Source organism: Megascapheus bottae, chromosome 18 (assembly GCF_031878675.1).
Source record: "Megascapheus bottae isolate mThoBot1 chromosome 18, mThoBot2.hap1, whole genome shotgun sequence".
In the NCBI taxonomy this organism is placed as follows: Eukaryota; Metazoa; Chordata; class Mammalia; order Rodentia; family Geomyidae; genus Megascapheus; species Megascapheus bottae.
This window is the reverse complement of record NC_143526.1, coordinates 48,316,726-48,338,602: the sequence shown is the minus strand read 5'-3', so window position 1 is coordinate 48,338,602 and position 21,877 is coordinate 48,316,726. Positions and strand designations below refer to the sequence as shown.

General features: G+C 61.0%; 3 protein-coding genes across 7 annotated transcripts; 2 read left to right on the top strand and 1 right to left on the bottom strand.

Annotated features, from left to right (window-relative positions):
* Positions 1–486: 486 nt before the first annotated feature.
* On the top strand, positions 487–4,910 carry Lkaaear1 (LKAAEAR motif containing 1). The gene is made up of 4 exons (XM_090352911.1): positions 487–564; positions 3,610–4,007; positions 4,359–4,481; positions 4,797–4,910. Exons 2-4 carry the CDS (start codon positions 3,768–3,770, stop codon positions 4,851–4,853), a joined length of 420 nt encoding a protein of 139 aa, XP_090209037.1. The 5' UTR covers positions 487–564; positions 3,610–3,767; the 3' UTR covers positions 4,854–4,910.
* A 2,985-nt stretch (positions 4,911–7,895) lies between these two features.
* Positions 7,896–12,619, top strand: Rgs19 (regulator of G protein signaling 19). Of its 2 annotated transcripts, none has more exons than XM_090352678.1 (6): positions 7,896–8,005; positions 9,467–9,562; positions 9,696–9,817; positions 11,573–11,662; positions 11,753–11,975; positions 12,049–12,619. In XM_090352678.1, the coding sequence occupies exons 2-6, from the start codon at positions 9,533–9,535 to the stop codon at positions 12,238–12,240; spliced, it is 657 nt and encodes a 218-aa protein (XP_090208804.1). In that variant the 5' UTR covers positions 7,896–8,005; positions 9,467–9,532; the 3' UTR covers positions 12,241–12,619. The 2 variants fall into 2 exon arrangements, with proteins under 2 accessions (XP_090208804.1, XP_090208803.1); XM_090352677.1 differs by having other exon boundaries at positions 7,897–8,005; positions 11,741–11,975.
* A 784-nt stretch (positions 12,620–13,403) lies between these two features.
* On the bottom strand, positions 13,404–20,881 carry Tcea2 (transcription elongation factor A2). Of its 4 annotated transcripts, none has more exons than XM_090352674.1 (10): positions 20,722–20,881; positions 18,172–18,234; positions 17,742–17,847; positions 16,751–16,841; positions 15,620–15,750; positions 15,319–15,375; positions 14,854–15,008; positions 14,636–14,782; positions 13,756–13,868; positions 13,404–13,591 (listed from the first exon to the last, which is right to left on the bottom strand). In XM_090352674.1, exons 1-9 carry the CDS (start codon positions 20,791–20,793, stop codon positions 13,797–13,799), a joined length of 894 nt encoding a protein of 297 aa, XP_090208800.1. In that variant the 5' UTR covers positions 20,794–20,881; the 3' UTR covers positions 13,404–13,591; positions 13,756–13,796. The 4 variants fall into 4 exon arrangements, with proteins under 4 accessions (XP_090208800.1, XP_090208799.1, XP_090208802.1 ...); XM_090352673.1 differs by having other exon boundaries at positions 13,756–13,827; XM_090352676.1 differs by having other exon boundaries at positions 13,756–13,827; positions 18,172–18,293; positions 20,722–20,804.
* Positions 20,882–21,877: the final 996 nt, after the last annotated feature.

The window sequence follows — 21,877 nt, the reverse complement described above, 5'->3', positions numbered from 1 at the left end:
GAAAATGGGAGGTGAGGCTGTGGCTCTAGGGTAGGGCGGCAGCCAGAGTTCAAGCCCCATGACCCCGTCCCCCCAAAAAAAGAATATAAACCAAGTATAAAATTTTGAAACCTATGGTTCAAAACCCTAGAGACTTAGGGCTCAGCAAACCTTTGGATGATCTCTAGACATTTGAGATCTCACACTTGCCCTGGAAGAAGTGAGAGTCTCAGGCAGAACCTCAGCCACCAAGGTGTTCTATAGGTGAGCCCCTATCCAGAAAACTACCTCCAATGAGTACAGCCAGAATCAGAACCTACAGCTCGAAAATGGTACATGAGTCCCACTTCCAGGGCTCCAACCCAGCATCTCATTCTCATTCCCAGACACACTTAGGACCAGATTCAGCCTAGGCCCCTCCTCTGCCTGTCATGGTGGGATCACTGGGGCTCCTGGTTGCTGGGCAACCATGTCAACAAGCCCAGAGAATCCTGGCTAAGCCAGAAGTTCCCACTGAGAATACAGAAAGCCTGAGGACACAGGGCAGGAAGGTCTGACTAAGGACTGGCTGGTGAATCCTGGCTGGTAGGTGGGAACAAAGGAGCATGAAGAAGGGCAGGGAACTCTAGCTGTGTGCCTGGCCCACAGTGAGCCAGGACCTAGCAGATGGCAAGATAATCCAGAAAGAGGCTAGTCTGGTTTCCCTTGTCCCTGTGATCCTTGCCCCTTCTTCTCCCCTCCCTGTGGTCTGCTCCCCACATGTACACACAGCAACAGACACCACACATACACACACACACTCACACATCTCCTCTGTGCTAGCTCTTCTGTCCATGACACTGTGAAGACCTATGCCCTCCCCTCCCATCCCCCCAGAGGGATGGGCATGGAAATCCTAGGCCCAGTCCTGGGCAGGGCAGACCAGACCAGTCCCTGGGGTTCCAGTGGAACAGGAGTATCTTGATTAAATAATGACCAGCGACCTCAAAGCCCAGAGCAGTCCCTTGCCTCTACGTAGGGTCTGAGATCAATTCTCATGCCTCTGTATTTTCTCCATTCAATCAGAACTGCCCATGGGACAGGAAGAACAATTTCTAAAACTTTTTTTTTTTTTTTTTGTGGGTCATGGGCTTGAACTAGGCCTGGGCACTGTCCCTGAGATCTTCAGCTCAAGACTGCCGCCCTACCCTTGAGCCAAGCCCTGCTTCCTCTTTTCTAGAGGTTAATTAGAGAGAAGAGTCTCAGGGACTTTAGTGCCCAGGCTGGCTTTGAACCTTGATCCTCAGATCTCAGCCTCCTGAGTAGCTAGGATAACAGCGCCTGGCTTTTAAGTGACTCAGTCAGGTAACCTAGGAGCCTGCGGAGGGCAGATGTTAGACCCAGGAAACTTCCTGGGCAAAAGGGCACAGGCCAGGGTATAGAGCCTACTGTGGCTGTGGGAAATCCGGAAGAGACAGCATCCCGCAGGACAGTATGGGTAGGGCCCAGAGGGTACAGCGTCCCGTGGGGACAGTGCCCCATGGGGACAGTGCCCCGTGGGGACAGGGTCCAGTGGGACAGCTTCCAGTGGGACAGCATCCCATAGGGACAGCGTTCAGTGAGACAGCATCCAGTGAGACAGCATCCTGTGGGGACAGCATCCAGTGAGACAGCATCCCATAGGGACAGTGTCCAGTGAGACAGCATCCTGTGGGGACAGTGTTCAGTGGGACAGCGCCCTGTGGGGACAGCGCCCCGTGGGGACAAGGCCCCGTGGGGCAATGCCCCGTGGGGACAGCGCCCCGTGGGGACAGCATTCAGTGAGACAGCGCCCAGTGGGGACAGCGTTCAGTGGGGACAGCATTCAGTGAGACAGCGCCCAGTGGGGACAGCGTTCAGTGGGGACAGCATTCAGTGGGGACAGCGCCCTGTGGGGACAGCGCCCCGTGGGGACAGCGTGCAGTGGGGACAGCGCCCCATGGGGACAGCGCCCCATGAGGACAGTGTCCAGTGTGGACAGCGCCCCGTGGGGACAGCGCCCCGTGGGGACAGCGTCCAGTGAGACAGCATCCCATAGGGACAGCGTCCAGTGAGACAGCGCCCCGTGGGGACAGTGCCCCGTGGGGACAGTGCCCGTGGGGACAGCGCCCCGTGGGGACAGCGTCCAGTGAGACAGCATCCCATAGGGACAGCGTTCAGTGAGACAGCGTCCCGTGGGGACAGCGTCCAGTGTGGACAGCGCCCCGTGGGGACAGCGTCCCGTGGGGAGAGCGTTCAGTGCGGACAGTGTCTCGTGGGGACAGCGCTCCGTGGGGACAGCGCTCCCTGGGGACAGCGTTCAGTGGGGACAGCATCCCATAGGGACAGTGTCCAGTGAGACAGCATCCTGTGGGGACAGCGCCCCGTGGGGACTGCGTCCAGTGTGGACAGCGTCCCGTGGGGACAGAGCCCCGTGGGGACAGCGTTCAGTGGGGACAGTGTTCAGTGGGGACAGCGTCCAGTGCGGACAGGGCCCCGTGGGGACAGCGTGCAGTGGGGACAGCGTGCAGTGGAGACAGCGCCCCGCGGGGACAGCGTGCAGTGGGGACAGATTCCGTGGGGACAGTGCCCCGTGGGGACAGCGCCCCGTGGGGACAGCGTGCAGTGGGGACAGCGCCCCATGGGGACAGCGCGCAGTGGGGACAGCGTCCAGTGAGACAGCGTCCCATGGGGACAGCGCCCCGTGGGGACAGCGTGCAGTGGGGACAGCGTCCCGTGTGGACAGCATCCAGTGAGACAGCGTCCCATCGGGACAGTGCCCCGTGGGGACAGCACCTAGTGGGGACAGCGTCCCGTGGGGACAGCGCCCCGTGGGGACAACTCCCGTGGGGATAGCGCCCCATGGGGACAGCGTGCAGTGGGGACAGCGTCCAGTGGGGACAGCATCCAGTGAGACAGCGTCCGGTGCGGACAGCGTCCAGTGAGACAGCGTCCGGTGCGGACAGCGTCCAGTGCGGACAGCGCCCCGTGGGGACAGCGTGCAGTGGTGACAGCGTGCAGTGGGGACAGCGCCCCGTGGGGACAGCGTGCAGTAGTGACAGCGTGCAGTGCGGACAGCGCCCCGTGGGGACAGCGTGCAGTGAGACAGCGTCCCGTGGGGACAGCGTGCAGTGGGGACAGCGTTCAGTGGGGACAGCGCGCAGGGGGGGACAGCATGCTGGGGGGACAGCGCCCCGTGGGGACAGCGTGCAGTGGGGACAGCGTGCAGTGGGGACAGCGCCCCGTGGGGACAGCGTGCAGTGGGGACAGCGCCCCGTGGGGACAGCGCCCCGTGCGGACAGCGTGCAGTGGGGACAGCGTGCAGGGGGGACAGCGTGCAGTGAGACAGCGCCCCGTAGGGACAGCGTCCCGTGCGGACAGCGCCCCGTGGGGACAGCGTGCAGTGGGGACAGCGTGCAGGGGGGACAGCATGCAGTGAGACAGCGCCCCGTAGGGACAGCGCCCCGTGGGGACAGCGCCCCGTGGGGACAGCGTCCCGTGGGGACAGCGTCCCGTGCGGACAGCGCCCCGTGGGGACAGCGCCCCGTGGGGACAGCGTGCAGTGGGGACAGCGCCCCGTGGGGACAGCGCCCTGGCAGGAGTCCGACGTAGGGTCCATTCTCTCCCGCTCAGGACGAAGCACGCCGCCGCCCGCCGCCAAGGGCTCCCGGCCGCGGGCCGGGAAGAGCGGGCCGCCCGGGGCCGGCGCGGCGGGGCGCGGCGGGAAGGGCGCGCCCTCCCGGGAGCCCCCGCAGCCCGGCTGGTCCCTGACGGCGGAGGGGCTGAGCGGCATGGCCCCCGGGCCGCGCCGCCGCCACCTGCTCTTCGGGGACCTGCTGGAGGACGTGGGCGCCGCCGCCTCCATCTTCCCCCGAGACTCGGTGGACATGCCGTACGCCATGCCGGACCCGCGCGCCTGGGCGCAGCCGCAGACGCGGGCCGAGCGCCAGAGCCGGCTCCTGGGCGTGCTCCGAGCCGCCGAGGCGCGCGGCCGAGTCCGCGCCCTGAGACTGCGCTACACCCGCATGCGGGTGGGCGTGGAGGCGGGGCGGGGCTCGGGGGCGGGGCTCGGGGCTCTGGGTGGGGTAGGGGCGGGGCGCTGGTGGGCGGGGCACTGGGGGCGGGGCGTGGGGCGGGGTGGGACTCGGGGGGCGCGGGGCGGGGCGCGGAGAGGCCCGGGGCGCGGCGTGGGGGGCGGGGCACTGGGGGCGGGGCACGGAGAGGCTCGGGGCGCGGCGGGGGGCCGGGGGCGGGCGAAGGGGTGGGGCGGGGCGCTGGGGGGCGGGGCACTGGGGGCGGGGCGGTACTCGGGGGGGGGGCTCGGGGGAGGAGCCTGGGACTGGAGAGGGAGGGACCGCGGCCGGCTGGGCTCCCGCCCGCAGGCGGAGGAAATCGCCCTGCTGGTCCAGCGGCAAGACTCGGCGCGCACCGCCATCCGGCTGGAGCTCTTCCTGCCGCCGCAGCTGAAGCCCACGCGGATCCCGGACCCCCTGGACCGACAAGAGGTGCCAGCAAGCCCGGGGCGGAGGTCCGGGGAAGGAGGCCGGGGACAGAGGCCGGGGAAGGAGGCCGGGGAAGGAGGCCGGGGAAGGAGGCCGGGGAAGGAGGCCGGGGAAGGGAGGCCCGGGGAGGAGGCAGGGGAAGGGAGGCCCGGGGAAGGAGGCCGGGGGGCGGAGGCCGGGGAAGGAGGCCGGGGGGCGGAGGCCGGGGAAGGGAGGCCCAGGGAAGGAGGCTGGGGCAGAGGCCGGGGAGGAGCCGGGGAGGGCGGGCGGCCGGCCCCGCGCTTCCCCGCGCACCAGCCCCAGCCCCTCTTCCCGCAGCGGCGGCGCGTGGAAACCATCCTGGAAGAGGCCGTGGACGGCAACGCCTTCCTGTGATGGAGGCGTCCTGAACCTGCGGCCGAGCCCCCTTCGCACATAAAGTTCTCTTCCGAAGCCTCTGGTCTTTCCCTTCACCCCCCCCCCACCCAGGAAGCAGGGCGCGTGGCTGCCAGGCTTCTGCGCCCCTGGAGCCCCTGGAGCCCCGGGCCGCCGTGGGGCCCTTCCCCGGTACGGGTGGCCACCCTGTCCCCAGACTCCGGGTGTCCCCCCCAATCAGGACTCTTCGGCATCCATCCATCGGGGGTCTGGAAATGGCATGCTGGGAGCAAGAGAGACCACCTAGGCCAAAGCTGGCCTCTGGAGAGGTGCCAGAGGACAGGAAAAACTGGAGAGGGGCCCCCACACCCAGGCCCCCCCACAGCCAAGACAGAAAACCCTCCTGGAGTTCTCCATCATAAAGAGCCTGTTTGTACCCTCACCATCCCCAGTGCACACTTGGCCAGGCAATGAGTTGGAGCCCCACGACTGACAAACAAAAAAGAAAAAAGGCATAGAGAATGCGCAGATCCATGAGGAAAAATTCCAATATACTGGGGTGCAGAGCTCTGTCCCTACGCCCACCCCCTGGATCCCTCCTGGATTTCTGGGCATGCTCCATGCCAAGGGGCAGAGTCCAACCAAGTAGAAAACAGGCCTGAAGTGCCAGATGACCAGGAGGAATAGGAGATACAGTGACCTTCAAAGGAAGAAGGTACTAACCCCCCCTCCCGCTGGCAGTTTTCCCCACACTGGAAAGCTCTATAGGGTCAGCCTAGTTTTGCATCCTTAGCCCATTTCTGCTCAGTCTCCCTGTCCTCAACTGCACTTGTCTCTCAGGCCTGTTATCGAAACTAAAGCACATCTGCTTCCACTTCAGAGGAGCTTTCTGCTTTCTGCTGGCACATCAGCATAGCAGCTAGAAAGGTTCTGAGCACTGAAGGCAGCGTGATGGCCAGCACACATCCACTGCTCTTCCTTCAGCCAGGCCCCCGGGCTTCCCGGCAGTGCTCTGCACTCTCCGTCCTCTTCATCTCTCACCCTACCACCTTCTACCCTGGCTCTCGCAGTCAACTTCAGGTTGGTTCGTGTAGCTCACTGCCTAATACAATACGTGGGGACCCCAGATACTTCCCTAAGGAATGAAGAACTCGTGTGAAATCTCCCGCGGCTCTGCACCTCTCAGAGCTTTGTAGTGCATGACGTAAGGCATTTTCTGAGCAGGATCCTGACCCTGGGACTTAGCTAGGCCCACCCCTGTGCTGTGGAAGGCAGGATCCCGGTGGCAGAGGGTGGAGTGGAGAGAGAGAGCAGGCCATTTCCAGAGCAGGGCCAGGGCTGCATAGACACTGGTTCCAGAACACGCTGCGATAGCGAGCTAACATCTGAACTCAATTACAAAGACTCAGAGGAAATGGCCGATGGCGGGGGCATTCCTGACAGATTATCGTAGAGCAGCTTCAAGAATCCACGGGGATTCAGTCAGGCCACACAGAACAAGAATGAAAAACCTGAAACTCTCACTGCTGCAGCTCAACACCTTTGCTTCTTCCTCGGGAAGGCCCCGTCTTGACCTGGGCAGGGTCAAGACGATGGCTAGGGACAGAGGTCAGTCCTTCCCAGAAGTCTCTGTCACAGCAGGATCATAAGCATGCTAGAGCCCCACACTGGGTACCACAAGAATGGAAAGGCAAGTACAGTTCTGATCAGAGCTGGGCATTGGCTCAGGCCACCATGCAACATACACACACACACACACACACACACACACACACGGGTGGCACTCTGTACCACACACATGTACAAACATACATGCACATATGCATACACATACAGGCCACCCTCTGACCACACACATAGACTTCCCTCTGACATGTAGATGCACACACACAGGACACCATCTGTATCACACCTGTGTGTGCATGTGGGCTACACTGTGGCACACACGGGCACGCTGCACCACACATGTGCACCACACGCATGCACATGCAGTGCATGACACATGTGTGCACAGGAGAGCCTCTGCACTGCACACACACACACACACACACACACACTGCCCACAAGGCACCCCACGCATGAGCATGCGCACACAGGTACATGCTGTAGCTCACACGTGCACCACATGCATGCACATGCAGTGCATGACACGTGCACACACGTGTGCACAGGAGAGCCTCTGCCCTGCACACACACAGCCCACAATGCACCCCACGCACGAGCATGCGCACACAAGTACACGCTGCAGCACACACGTGCACCACACGCATGCACATGCAGTGCATGACATGTGTGCACACATGCACAGGAGAGCCTCTGCACTGCACACACACACACACTGCCCACAAGGCCCCCACGCGCGCGCATGCGCACACAGGGACACGCTGCAGCTCACCTGCACGCAGTACACAGAGGACCCATTGTTCCACCGTCCTGTGCGTGCAGCCTTCCTCTGTCCCAAACATGCATAGATATGCCCGCCTGCGGATGCTCACAGGGGCCACCCTGCACCCTGTGCTCGAGCATGTACGCACACGCACACGCACACGCACACGCGGGCCCTGGCCCGCGAGGCCGGCGGCAGGCAGGCAGGCCGGCCGGCCGGCGCGGGCCCGGGCGGGGCGGGGCGGGGCGGGGCGGCCTCGAGGAAGTCCCGGCCCGGCCCGGCCCCCCCCCCCCCCCCCCCCCCGCTCTGGGGAAGTGCCGCCTAGGCGCCTGCGCACTGCGGCCGCGCCCCCTCCCCGGCACCGGCGGGCCCTCGGAGAGCGCGGGCGGCGGCGCGGGCGCGGGGCGGGCGCGGGGCGGGCGCGGCGGGCGCTCGCGCGCGGGGCGTCCACGCGGGCCGGGGCGCCGCGGACCCGCGCGGGGGGGAGGGGCGCCGCCTCAGTTCCCCTTTTCCGCGACTCGGAGCGCGGGGAAGTGATTGCTCAAAGGCGGGGGCCGGAAGAACCCGGGCTTCCGAGCCCGCCGCCCCGCCGGCCGAGCGGGGAGGGCAGACGGGACGCCCGCCGCCGCCGCCGCCGCCGCGCCCCACGCGGGGCTCCGGCTGCGACTCGGCCCCGCCAGCCGCGCCCCCCGCCGGCCTCCCTCCGGCCCGGCTCGAGTCCCGGCCGCCGCGCCGCTCCGGCCGCCAGGGTGGGGCCGCGCCTGGCGCTCTCCCGCCTCGGGCCCTGGTGAGTTTCCCCCGGGAAGGGCCGGGCGGGGGTCCGCGGAGGGGAGGAGCGCCAGGGAGGCGGGAGGGGCTCCTTCCCCTCGGCGGTCCCCTCGTGCTCGCCTGCACGGACCGGGTGGGTCTCCACGTCCCGTCCCCTCTGCGAAGCAAGCAGGCGCTTCTGAGCCAGCGAGCAGACCGCTGCCGCTCCGGGGCCCAAGGAGCGGGAAGGCTTCCCGGGGCTGCCGCGAGCACCCCGACCTGCCCCCTTCTCCTGAGCACAGCCGGCTGGAGACGGATCTCCAGGGACGGGCCGAGGGTGGGGGCCTTGAGGGAGAAGAGTGGCCTTCCTTTCCCTAGAAGCTTCCCACCAAACGACTTCTGAGCCTAGGCCCCTCTGCCCTGTCCCCCAGAGCCGGTGAGACTCCAAATTCCAGTCTGAGGCCAGGTGTCCTACGTGTGCCCAATTCAAGCATTCCCCCCCCCCCCAAACTTACCACTAGTTATAGGGTCCTGGGGGGAAGAACTAAGTGAGAAACTAAAGTTGGGACTCTCATGAGTCCCTGGCTTCTGAAGAGGGTGGCAGACATGCAGAAAGGGTTCAAAACTTGGCCCAGAGGTGGGCACAGGCCCAGGGGAAGCATTCAAATCTGCCTCTAGAATGCTGATTGGCTGTCTTGCTCCAGTACCCTGAGGACACCGGGGTTGTGGTGAGCTTCCTGGTGGCTTTCAGGAGATCCTGAAACACCCTTCCTCATGTGAGTGCAGCTCAAGCTGGGGAGGAATAAGCCACTCACAGGAACCCCTAAAGCCTCCTCAAGGCCACTCCACCTGGGAAGATGACCTCCACTTCCTGGCTGGAGCCCCTGAAGTGTTTGCAGCTGGGAAGCATTGGTAAACCAAGAGAAAAGCCAGGGGAAGATGGAAGGAGTGTGTCAGAGGGAGCAGAGAACCAAAGAGGGACATGTTCCCGGGATACCTGACTCACCAGTGCACTCTCTTATGCCATGCACTGTGGAGAAGAGTCCAGAGCCCCACTCAAGTCCTTAATGCTGCAGGCCTAGCCTGCTGCATCTGGCTGAGCTGCTCTCCTGCCTCACAGACTGAGGCAGAAACACCTGAAAGGGAGATAGTGGGTCACAATTGTGACACCCTTGCAGCACCACCCTATAATCCAGCCCCTGTGGGAGGAGCTAGGAACCGGAAGCCAAGAAAGAGGAACCCAGGCTTCCTGCTTTCCAGGGTCTGAGCAGATGGGGGTGTCCTGGAACCCATCTTTTTAGGTGAGCCTCACCTAAAAAGAGAGGCCAGAAGCTGCTCCAGCTCCTTCCTCACTAAGCTGGACCCCAGAGCCACTGGTGTAGGCTGGGCTGGGAAACAGAAAGGGCTGGGGAGGGCAGGGAAGAGACTCTCTACCACCCTTGACTAGGGGGTGGAGAGGCACAGGATCACAAGATGCTCGGAACTTGGCCCCTCTCCCCAGATCCCCAGACCGTGGTGAGGGTCAGAAGCTGGCACCACAGAGCCTGGGTGACCCCTCCACCCACCCATGCCCACCCCACATGAGGCTGAGAAGCAGGTATGCCACTTCCTGAACACCTGGGGGCCAAAGGGTTCTTCCTTTAGGAGCCTAGACATGTGGGTGGGTGGGCAGCTATGCAGGGTCCATGCGGTTCTGGCCTGAAGGCTGAAAGTGGCCCCATCTTCCCCAGCACACAGAGCCAGAGGAGGCAGACAAGCCTCCCTCCATGTCCAGCCATGAAGCAGCCCCCCTGGCAACCCCCAGCCGCAACCCTTGCTGTTTGTGCTGGTGGTGCTGCTGCAGCTGTTCCTGGTATGTGGGCCTGGGGGTGGGACGTGGTCTGCAGGGGCAGATCTCGCAATATGTAATTGGGATATGAAGCTTGTGAGGACAAACCCCATGATGGCCTCAGAGGCATCACCTCACAGCACTGTCCAGGGACTGCTGGACGCTGGTGACTAACGGATAGCACGCAGGTCCCCCAGGAGACATCATAACGATCCTCTACCTAGTGTACAGAGGGTATGTCTGTGTGCAGGCATCAGGCAGACTGCACGCACGTGGTACCATACACCCAAAAGATGCCTGATGGTACCAGTGTGTGCGTACTGGGTATTTGGGAATTGGTGGGACAAGCAAGTTCCAGATTTGAGCAGAGTCCTAAATGAAGGAGCAGCTAGCTCAGTGCCAGAAGTGTGCTGAGGGGGTCCTTGAGCCTCTGCGGGAGAGAGGGTCTTCAGGTAATAAATGGGGTTTCCTAGGACAGTGTGGAAGCTAGTGGACATTTGATACCTCACAAAATGGCCCTGAGCGGCCTTAGAAGACCCAAAGTGGGATCTAACCCAACTAGCAAGCCACTGAGGCCCTAGCCCAGAGAAGAAACAGTATACAGTTAGGCCTTACTGCCAGCTTGGTCATGGATTCAAGTGGTAGAACAAGGAGAAGCAACACAAGTTGTGTTGCTGCTGAGGAGCTGGGCATGGGAAAAGCAGTTCAGTCTGTGTCTTTGGATTAGAGATGTCTGTCATCTGGTATAGCTGCTGCCAGGGCATGGACAGGGAAGAAGGTTCCCTTAAAAAGAGCCAGGTTGCCAGGTGCCAGTGGCTCACACCTGTAATCCTAGCTACTCAGGAGACTGAGATCTGAGGATCACGGTTCAAAGCCAGCCCAGGCAGGAAAGTCCATGAGACTTATCCAATTAGCCCCAGAAAACCAGAAGTGGTAGAGCACTAGTCTTGAGCTGAAGAGCTCAGGGACAGCACCCAAGCCCAGAGTTCAAGCCCCTAGACCAGGTGTCAGGATCCAGGACCAGGCAAGTCCAGACATGTAGGCAGAGGGACTCAAATGGAATCAACCAACAAGTCACATCCTTGTATTTGTGTTTTCTTCAAGAAAAAGATGAAGGCTCATGCCTGCTATCCCACCATTTTCAGATGGTTTGAAGCTAGCCCTGGCAGGAAAGCCTGTGACTCTTACCTCTAATTAACCAGCAAAAAGCCAGTAGTGGAAAGCCATGTGTGTGTACGTGCACATGTGGACCTGGAGGCATTGTTCAGATGATACCTCAGAGTGGTGGCATTGAGCAGAAAAAGCTAAAAGGGGCCCAAGGCTCTGAGTGCAAGCACCAAAAAGGGGGGTGGGGAGGTAAAGGGGGGGGGCATCAGGGCTGGGCCTGGCTGCCCATCACACCTGTGAGCCTCACTGCTCAGGAGACGAAGGTAAGTAGATGCAATCTGCGAGCAGCCAGGGCAGTCTTGAGACCCTATCTGAAAATAAAAGACAGGAATGTGGCTCAAGTGGTACAGTGCTTGCCTAGCAAAGGCAAGCCCCTAAGCACCAATTCCAGGACCAACTCCTCCTCCTGAAATGAAAGGATAAACCAAGGTCAAACTGAGGAACCGTGCCTTGCCACCCGGACAAACACGTTCGGTGCAGGACAGTGTGTATAGAGGACCCCTTCCACTAACGCCCTCCTTGCAGCAGGCCAACACCCATGCCACGCATCTGCCATGGCCCACATGTGGTAGCCCTGGTGCATAGAGCAGTGTCACCATCCTTTATTGCCAGGAACCAAGAGCGGCGACATCGGCGGCGGCAGCGAGCGTGGCAGGCCCCACCAGAGAGCAAGCTGCAGCCCCTCCCCAGCTGCGAAACTTGGTGAGTCTGGCTTCTGTCACCTAAGTGCCAACACCCGGTTTTGTCTGGCTTGACATGATCTGGTCCCAATGCCCACAGTGCCCCACCAAGCCCAGAAGACGTTCAGAGCTGGGCGCAGTCCTTTGACAAGCTGATGCACAGCTCGGCGGGCCGCAGTGTGTTTCGGGCATTCTTGCGCACAGAGTTCAGCGAGGAGAACATGCTCTTTTGGCTGGCTTGTGAGGAGCTGAAGGCAGAGGCCAACCAGCACACAGTAGATGAGAAGGCGCGGCTCATCTACGAGGACTACGTGTCCATCCTGTCCCCCAGAGAGGTGCGCCAGCTGCTAGGCTGGGTGTGGGTGGCCTGGGAAGAGCACTCTCTGACCTCAGTGCCAACCCCCACAGGTGAGCCTGGACTCCCGTGTGAGGGAGGGCATCAACAGGAAGATGCAGGAGCCGTCAGCACACACATTTGATGACGCACAGCTACAGATCTATACTCTCATGCACCGGGACTCTTACCCTCGCTTCCTCAGCTCCCCCACCTACCGTGCGCTGCTGCTCCAAGGGGTCCCACAACCCTCCTCCGAGGCATAGGCCGCCTGCCCACAGCACGGACACCACCTTCCCCTGGACAGACTCAGGGCTCATACCTGGCCCTTGGCTGGCTAGAAGATCCAGTCATAGTGGGCAACTGCCATGCTCCTTAGCTCTGCCCTTGCCTGGCTCAGCAAGAGCTGTAGGCCTAGAGTGGGCTAGAAGCCCCTATTCAGTGTGTGACTGCCTCGCCGGGTCTCCTGCCTTGAACCAGTGCCTCACTGGAGCTGTCTTCTAGGGAGCTGTGCGTGCACCCACAGCACGCCTCAGGTGGAGACAGAGCCTCTGTGGCAAAAGATATTCCTGCTTGAGCCGTCTGTGCCCCAGAACCTCAGCCAGATGTGGACCCTCAGAATGAAGCTCAAGTGACAGAGCCTAAGTATATCTTGTATGTTCATGACTTTAACCCTGGAAGTGTGCTCACTGTGTGCTTATCAAGAAAAGATAAAGGTGTTTTCATAGTCATCCCCATTCCTCCAAGGACCTAAAACCAGGTTACCTTATTCTAGCAGGAGCCTTGAAGAGGAGGGTCATCCCTGACGAGGCCCGGCCCCACCCCAGTGCACAGCTGTGCAGGTCCTGTGCAGGCTGCTAAGTCCGTACCTCGCAAGGGCTCGAGATGTGACAGGACTCTCATCTCCCAGAGGGCCTAGCTGAGTCAGGACTGCTGAGGTGACCTTCCCAGAGGTCCCTTCGTGCTGGGCATAGTGTCATCTTCATTTCCCTTTGTTTCTGGAGCTTAAGCAACTTGGAGTTAAAATTGGCCTAGGGTCCCGAAACTCCTGCCCCATGGGTGAACTTCACTCTTGTCTAGAAGCAGGATGCAGGACAAACCAAGTCACCAGACAGGACAGCCAGTCCCCAGGCTGTCCTCCCTGAGGAGAGCAGGCAGAAACTAGCTAGGGCATAGGCTGAGGTCCTGGACGAGACCTTCCCAGCTCGCCTCACACACTGGTGTACATGTGTGAGCTGTGAACAGGCAGTGCCACCCAGCACCATGTTGTTCTGTCACGTAACTCAGGTTACTGCCACAAGTCCCAGTCTCCCGTCTCCTGTATTGCTTCACACAAGCTAAAAGTCCAAGCCTTCCCTGGCCTTAAGGAGTGGAGGACGGGACAAAACCCAGGTGAAGTCAGTGGACAGCCCACTAAACCAACAATGGCAAGAAGGCAAAACAAAACATTTTAATAATGAGAGCAAAGGGCAGGAAGGTGCGAGGCAGGCAGGCAGGCGGGTGGGCTTGGGACAGAGCATGCTGCCTTCAGGAGGGTCTCCAAAGAAGCTGTGTTCACCCAAAACGCGGGAGCCATGGCTGAGAGCCGCAGCACATCTGCACAAGGGCTCAGCAGAACTGCAGGGAAGCCACAAGGTGTCCAGCTTAGGCTCCACAGAACCAGAACCCCATCCCTGAGGCTCCCTGGAGACTTGCCTGGCTCCCACCATCAACCAACCCCACCTAGACTAACACACCCCCACCCCAGACAACAAGGCAAGGGGGCCGCCAGGCCCACCTACCTTCCAGCGGTTCCCACACTCATTGCAGACAACAAAGGTGGTCATGGGCTCATCAGAGCTGCGCGTCTGCACCTGTGAGGCAAGTGGCTGAGCCCTGGGGTCACACGGCCTTGCTGCAGAGAGGAGTCCTCTGACCTGAGCAGCACTGGCCTTCTAGACCCTGGTCCCATGGACCCACCAGTGACTTGAACTGAGGCTTCCCACACTCTCCCAACTCTAGAGCCGGGCCTCAGAAAGGCAAGCTGCTGTGGCACAGACCCCGGTTTAGGCCTAAAAGGCTTCATGCTGGACTAGGCCCAAAGAGCCTAAAATGCCAGCTGAGGACAAGAGCATCTCCCCCCGGGAGCTCCAGGATGGGGGACTGGCCAGGTTCCAGGGGCCATGGCCATTCCCACAGGTCCAAGAGTGAATCCATCCCACAGGCTGAGCCGGGCCGCACTGATCCAGGTCCCTGAGGCCCCAAAAGGGAAGATGGTGGTTTCCGTGACCCTTTGCGCAATCTGGCCTGACAGGAACCACCTCAGTCCACTCTCCTTTACAAGCCGCTAACACTTGTCTGGGTCCATAGCAAGGCCCAGGGCCCTGCAGCTGTTTCCAGGTGGTACGTCATACCTGCCTCCCATCTGTACCATCGCACATGCCCCTGTCACTCTGTGCTGGGCAGAGCGGAGCCACCATGCCCAGCGCCCCAGCACAGATGAGACCCAGGACTTGTAAGACTAAAATGCTGCGCTTCCTGGGGAGGTGGGCTTGGATCCCTGCCTAGAGGCTCAGAGGGAAACCCAGTCGTAGACCCTCATCCTGACAGGCCCAGTGCCCAGCAGAGGTGGACAGGTGTGAGCCTGAGAGAGGCCTGCCTGCCCCAAGCACACAGTCTCACCTGTGTATAGGTGCAGTTCTTCTTCCTGCACTTGCCACAGGTAAACAGGTCAGTCTGAGTGCCGCCCGTGCGGGCCATCTGGTGCTCTCGGATGGCCTCCTTGGTCATGGCCTTGCGGATCTCCTTCAGCTCGTCGCTGGCCATCTCCTGGGGTGGGGAGGGATGCTCAGCCTGCAGCTCCAGGGAAGCAGCCCCACTAGCCCTCTCATGGGGTTCACCTCTGATGTCATCACAGCAATCTGCTGGGGCGTTATGACGCCACACAGCACATTCCGCCGCAGGTCAGGGTTCTTGGCATCCTTCAGGTTGGAGATACGGCTCCGCACACGATTCTTGTACTTCATGTCTGTGTTTCCCACATCCCGGAAGATGAGTGCAGCCATTTAAGGACCCATCTGACAACACCATGCTCTGCAGGGGGGCTATGTGAGCTGTGTTCTCCCAGTCACAAAGGGCAATCAACTTACCCAGATCCCGTGGAGAGCTGCAGGGTGCAGCCCTGTGCCTTCCCTAGACCCACCAACAGGCAGAAGCAGTCCCTCGTCTGATCTAGGAAGGCCCTCCTGAGGGAAGGCCACTGGGTCTTGGAGAGGTAAGGACATTAGCCCAGCCGTAGTGCCCAGCAGCCACCAGGGGGAGCCAGCCCATGGCCTACAGACTCTAAAGCCCTGAACAAAGGATATACTCCTCGATCTGCGCCGACAGATGTTCACAGTCCGTACCAACAGCCACATGGTCATCTGCAAGAGGGAGCCCTCACTAGCTCTCCCCAGTGGCTTCTCCACAGGCCACCCCTCAGCCTACACAGCACCCTGCCAGAGAAAGAAAGGGTACACTCCTCTCTGGTAGACACCCTCAGCAGGTACTCTAACAACCCCAAGACTCCTTCCAGAGTCAGGCGAGCTGAGGAGGGGCATCCCGCTGCCTGGGAGGTGGAGGCCACGCCACACGTAAACCTGGGCAGTGTCGGGAGCAGTGACTCACGGTCTGTTTGCAGGGCAGCCGTCAGCATCTCTCGGCATTTGTTGCGCACAGCATCACAGGTAACTGGCACTGGGGGAAATGTGGTGATCCGTGGAGTGGACGGAGTCCTGGGCAGCTCTAACCTCTTGCGGCTGGAGAGACAAGGCCCAAGCCCGTGCTCAGAAAAGTGGATGTCAAAGTGACATTCCTACCCTCACAAACCCTAAGCAAGTCAAATGACTTCACCCATCTCCAATCCAGCCCAGCAAGCCTATGTGTCTGTCCTGTGCAGACCACGAGGGGCCCAATGGGTCACAGCTCAGTCCCGTTAGGGACAAGATGCCAGATCCTTCCTCAGCAGACAATGTCTCAGCTACTCCACCCCCACCCCTCCCCCCCACACATACACCACCGTCCTGGTCCTAACAGGCTGATGAATTCCTGCTACTTCTGGGGTTCCACCCTCCAAGAGGCTCTAGATATGGACTAAACTATTGAAAGAGATAGGCAGGTAAAATGAGGCAGGGTCACCTAAGATCAGCTCTTCTATCACAGGTGGCAGCATGACTACAATGGCTCAAGGATGACCCGCTCCTGGTTCGGCCCCAACAGGAGGCTGGCCAATTCCCCTACGTGAATTAACTATAGCAGGAGGAGTCCCAGAACAAAATTAACTGTACAGTTGTATGGATGAGCCCAGACCACACCACCATGCCAGGAGCCCAGAGCTCAGCCTGCCCACCAACCAGTGCTCCCAAATCTGGCCAAGAATGAAGCCCCTGCTCTCCCACATGCTGTCCCCAGGACAACGGAGTCCATCTTGACCATGTGGCCCCCGTCTTTGGTTCTGTGTGGGGTCTGTTGGAGGGGCCCTAGCCTCCAGTACCCCTGAACTGATGAAGGCCAGCAGACAGGCCAGGGAAGGTCATCCAAGACAGAGAGGCTCGTACAGGCTGAGTAAGAAGCAGCCCATCTCAGCTAGGTGGAGAGGAGGCCCCGCTGTACCGCTGAAGCTGTACATACAGCGGGGGCTGACCAAGCCTACGTATGGACGGAGCACTGTCCACAGAGCAACACTCAGGCACATGGACATCAGCAGCCTTTTTCTGCTGAGGAAATGGATGCTAGAAGATGGCACTTCTGGTATGCTACCTGGGATCCATGGCCTCTGGGGCCTCCTTTGAGGACGATGGGGGTAGAGACATGCCCCTCCCTCGATCCCTCGTTTTGACATCAGAAGCATCTGCCATTGCCAGAAAAGAGGGGGACAAAGTAATCGAGGGCAAGCAGACAGGGGGATAGCTACCGCCAAGGCCTACCCTCAGCCAATCAGTCCCTATATCCCCTCCCCCCACCCCTCCCTCCCAGCCCAGCCATGCCAGGCAAGCAAGGTGCAGGAGGCTATTAGGCCCTCCTGCCAGGGGGCTTTCTTCCCAGCAAGTCTGTTAGCCTCCCAGAACCCTCTTTTCATATCCCTCACTTAAGCAGACCTCTATGGAGCCTCTCAGGGGCCTACCCTCCCACCATGTTGGCCAGTGACCCAGCACATGTCCTTCAGTCTCCTCCTGGGCCCAGCTGTGAGGAGGGCCTGGCCTAGAGCCTGCCCTGGGGCCTAGGGCATGCTGTGCCACTTGTATCTCGATGGACACATAGCTGGTAAGAATAACTGGTTCTGTGGCTATCTCACAAAGGTGTGAACAGGAGAGCTGAGACCTCTCCAGGGTCCAGAGGTATGGCTATCTTCCTAATGCAAAGTGGACTCCTCTGTCCACAAGAAGAACTTCCTTCTGCCCAGTCTTCATCTGGAGGCACTCTCCAAAGCATCCTGGCCTTGACCTTCCCTCCCACTGGAGTGACACACGGTGGGTTAGCGTTAGCCCAGTCTCAGCCCTAAGCTCTCTTCTCTCCCAACATACACCCTTGTCCAACAGTCAGCCCTCCCTACCATCACCGACGGCGCCCATCAACAGCTCACTTCCAGCTCTCACCTCCATGCTTCTAGGTCTGGGTTAGTCCCACTCCCACATGGCTAAATTCAGGGCAGCATGGCCAAGACAATACTGTGCTGACCAGCAAGAGGCTAGCTAGCTAGCCCTTTTCAGATGTCCCTCCTCCAAAGCAGCCCTCAGTGTCTGACCCGCACCTAGGAGCTTCTTCCAAGACTTGATGAGGGACTTAGCCAAGGCAATGACCTCCTCGTCTGAGCTCTGCTTCCGCAGGGCGTTGACAGACATCCCGACACGGGTAGACTGCAAGGCAAGCAGCCTGGGTCAGGAAGCAATGATGGCCCAGCCAAGGGGGAGGGCTTCAGACCCTCATAGCACACCCCCGGTTCCCACAGGACAGGGGCTAGCACACAACTCTCCCAGGGGATACTGTCCGATCCTGTCACAGGACAAGGTAGGTTATCCTCAGATATCCCCTCCCCACGTCACTAAACACCAGACATAAACAGGAACCCTTTCCTCCGAACAAGTGTTTATGCCAAACAAGGCCAAGGGGAGATAGGGAGCCCTGCAGATGCTTTGGAAACTGCTGTCCCCAGAGCTGTCCAAGGCTGGGACAGGGCCTACCTGGAGCAGGTGCAGTGTGACAGGCATGGCCTTCAGCTCCCGCAGCAGGTCCATGGCTCCCTCCTGGAAGGAGGAGGGACCTTCGTCAAGGGTTCCAGATCTCCAGATCACCCTACCTCCTTCTGCCCACGGGGGAGGGGAGGGGGTAACATAAAGCAGTAGCAGTTTACACATCAAAGGAAGCCACAGTTCCCCCACCTTGAGATGCCCAGAGCTCTAGGAACATGTTCTTGCACCACCGCAGGGGTCCTTACTGCCCTCACCCCAGGCAGGGATGGAGGGGAGTGCTCTGCAGGCGGCTCCTCACAGGTCAGGTGGCTTCCCAACCCGTATCTGCAGCAATGGGGCTTACAGCAATCACATCACGTCACTGACTGAAACACTGGTGTGGAAGTGCCAAAGCCCCTCACCAGCATGGAAAGCTCCTTCCAGGCTCACTGGCCTCCCACCCGTCCACCCTGGTGGAAGGCAGCCTCTCCTCACCAATGTGTCCACCCACCAAGCCAGGAGAAGCTGTCCCAACAAGCACCAGACTCACTTCAGTGACAGCCACAAGGCATTGGTCCCACTCCTTATTAGAGCTCCCCACCGCAGGCCAGCCACTTCGTCTCCTGGACACTCCCTTGTTCTTCCACTCTGCCTTGCCCAACTGCTTGGTTCACTTACATTCCTTACAAGTCCTACAGATAGGCTGCGCCTCTATGGCAAGGAGGCTTCTTACTGCTCCTCAAAAGTATCATGTTACCCCAGGACCCTTGCTTCTGAGGCTGCTGCCTCAACACCCTTCCCCGGAAGTCAGGAGCATCCAGATTTTGTTAAATCACCCTTCCAGAGCTGTGTTAAATCACTCCTACGGGGATCGGGAGCATAGCCTAGTGGTAGAGTGCTCACCTAGCATGCATAAAGCCCTGGGTTGGATTCCTCAGTACCACATACGCAGAAAAAGCCAGAAGTGGTGCTGTGGGTCAAGTGGCAGAGCGCTAGCCTTGAGGAAAGCCCAAGGACAGTGATCAGGCCCTGAGCTAAAGGTTAAAAAAAGGGGGGGGCAGTCCAAAGGTTGGTGCCAAGGACCTCTGAGTTCAAGCCCCAGAACTGGCAAAAACAAAAGAAAGTCCTACTGGGCCTGGGCCTGGGAATGTGGCTTATGTGGCTTAGTGGTAGACTACTTGCCTAGCACGCACAAAATCCTGGATTTGATTACTCAGCACCACATAAACAGAAAAAGCCAGAAGTGGTGGTGTGGCTTAAGTGGTAAAGTGGTAGCCTTGAGCAAAAAGAAGCTCAAGGACAGTGCTCAGACCCTTATTAGTTCAAGACCCAGGACTGGCACAAAAACAAACAAACAAAAAAGCCCTCCTACTTTGAACTGAGATTAATTCATGTAATATTCTACCCTACCCTCATCCTGTCCTGATGAGTGCTCACTGTGTATCCAAGACTCGATGGCTGACCAGCCACTCAGCCACCCGTGTTCTGTAGTGGACAGGGGAAGGAACAGAGCCTACTCAGTCTGTGCAGTGTCTCTGCCCAGGCAGTAGTGTCTTCTCACACAGGTCCTACCCCTCTAGCTGGGCTCAGATGAGCCCCGATCTCCTGAAACCTAGGGCATTCTTCAACAATGCTGCACACCCACCCATCCACCAGGAAGGACTGGAGATAAAACCCCAACATGTGCACTGGGGCACTCATGAACCCCCCTTCTAATCCTAACCTTCCCATCCCTGGGCTGCTTCTACTTGTGATGTGCTCCCACCAGACCCTCAATCTTCTACTCCCAGGACCCAGAGGGTTCCCGGGGCATCTCTGCTTCACCCTCACTTAGCATTCGTCCTTTGGGTTTGCCTCCTCTGGCCAGCAGGTCACTGCCACCTGGCTCTGCTGCCCACCGAAGGCCTCCATGAGGGGTCGTTTCAAATGTAAAGGAAGGTACCGGTGCCTGCCGTCCCCCTATCCAGTTGGACCCCAGCCCTGAACCCTCACCAAAGCCCAGGCCCCACCACGCTCTTTCCAAAAGACTATCCCCCTCCCCCAGGCCCCCCCACAAGCACAGCTGGGGAGGGCTGGGCAGGCCCGCGGGACGCCTGTGACTCAGCTGCCTGGGCTGCCCTGCCGGCCCCGGGGGCTGTCCTCGGGGTCCCGGCGCCCCCTCTCCACTCAGGGCAGGCAGGACGCTGGTGCCACTGGCTAAAGATGCTCCGAAAAGAGGCTGCTCGGGTGGCCGGAGCCGAGCCGGCCTAGACACCCCGACGGCACAGCCACCCCGACTTCGCGCGCGGCCGCCAGGGCCCCGGCCGCCGCGGCCTCAAAGCCCACAGCTGGCCCCGGGTCTCCGCCACCGGCCCACGCCCGCGGGCTGCTGCGTGAGGCCTGGCCGGGGCGGAATGAGAACTGACTGGAGAAGCCTGGCTCTGCAGGGCGGGGCGGAGGGGCGAAACGGCTCGGCCCCCCCCCGCTCCGGCCGGGGCCGGGGCCTGGTTCTGCCCGCAGGCGGGCTCGACCCGATCGCAGCCGAGCCGGGGCCCCGGGGACTTGGCGGCCCGCGCCCCTCACCGCGCTCTTCTTGGTCACCATCTTGTCCAGTCTCCGGGCAATCCGCGCAATCTCCTCCTCCTTGCCCATCATCGCCTCGGGGACAGCGCCCCTCACCCGGCCCGGAGCGCCCCCCGCCGCGGCCGCCGCGGAGCAGATCCGCGGCCCAAACCCCCGCCCCGCGACCACGGGGTCGCGCTGCATCTCGGGACGCGGAGTACCCGCCCCCTGGACCACAACTCCCAGTTCCGCCCCCCGCGGTGCGCACAGCCTCCTGGGAAATGTAGTCCGGACGTGGCTGCCCTCGGGAGCGGCTGCCGTCGGGAGCCGCTCCTCACGAGCCCCGCCCCCGAGCACAAGCTGGGGGACCCGGGACCCAGAGCGACGGCGCCCGTGGCGCGCCCTTCCGGAACCCCCCGAGGAGCCGCGGTGCGCCCGGCCCTGCGGCTTCCAGGTGTCCGGCCTCCGCCCCTGCCCTGCTCTGCTCCACATCCCGGGCCTCCCTCTCTCCTTGCAGGGCTGCGTCGTCCACCTGCGTGCACGGCCACCAGTGGCTCAGGCCTGTGGTCCTGGATATTCAGGAAAGACGGTGAGACTCCAGGGAGTCGGCAGAAAGCAAGACTGGAGGCCCACATGATGAGAGCCCCAACCTGAGCCTCAGAAGCCTTGAGTTCAAGACCCGGTGCCGGCCGCACGCACACCAGTGCATTGATCCACATCACACACGGCGGCGAACAAGGCATGGCAATGGGAGGTCCCCAGGAGGACCCAGGAGGGCCCAGGAGGACCCAGGAGGACCCAGGAGGTCCCAGGAGGGCCCAGTAGGACCCCAGGAGGACCCCAGGAGGACCCCAGGAGGACCCCAGGAGGACCCAGGAGGGCCCAGGAGGACCCCAGGAGGGCCCAGGAGGGCCCAGGAGGTCCCCAGGAGGACCCAAGAGGGCCCAGGAGGGCCCCAGGAGGACCCCAGGAGGACACAGGAGGTCCCAGGAGTACCCAAGGGGGTCCCCAGGAGGGCCCAGGAGGGCCCAGGAGGACCCCAGGAGGTCCCCAGGAGGACCCAGGAGGGCCCAGGAGAGCCCAGGAGGACCCCAGGAGGAACCCAGGAGGGCCCAGGAGGACCCCAGGAGGTCCCCAGGAGGGCCCAGGAGGTCCCAGGAGGACCCAGGAGGACCCA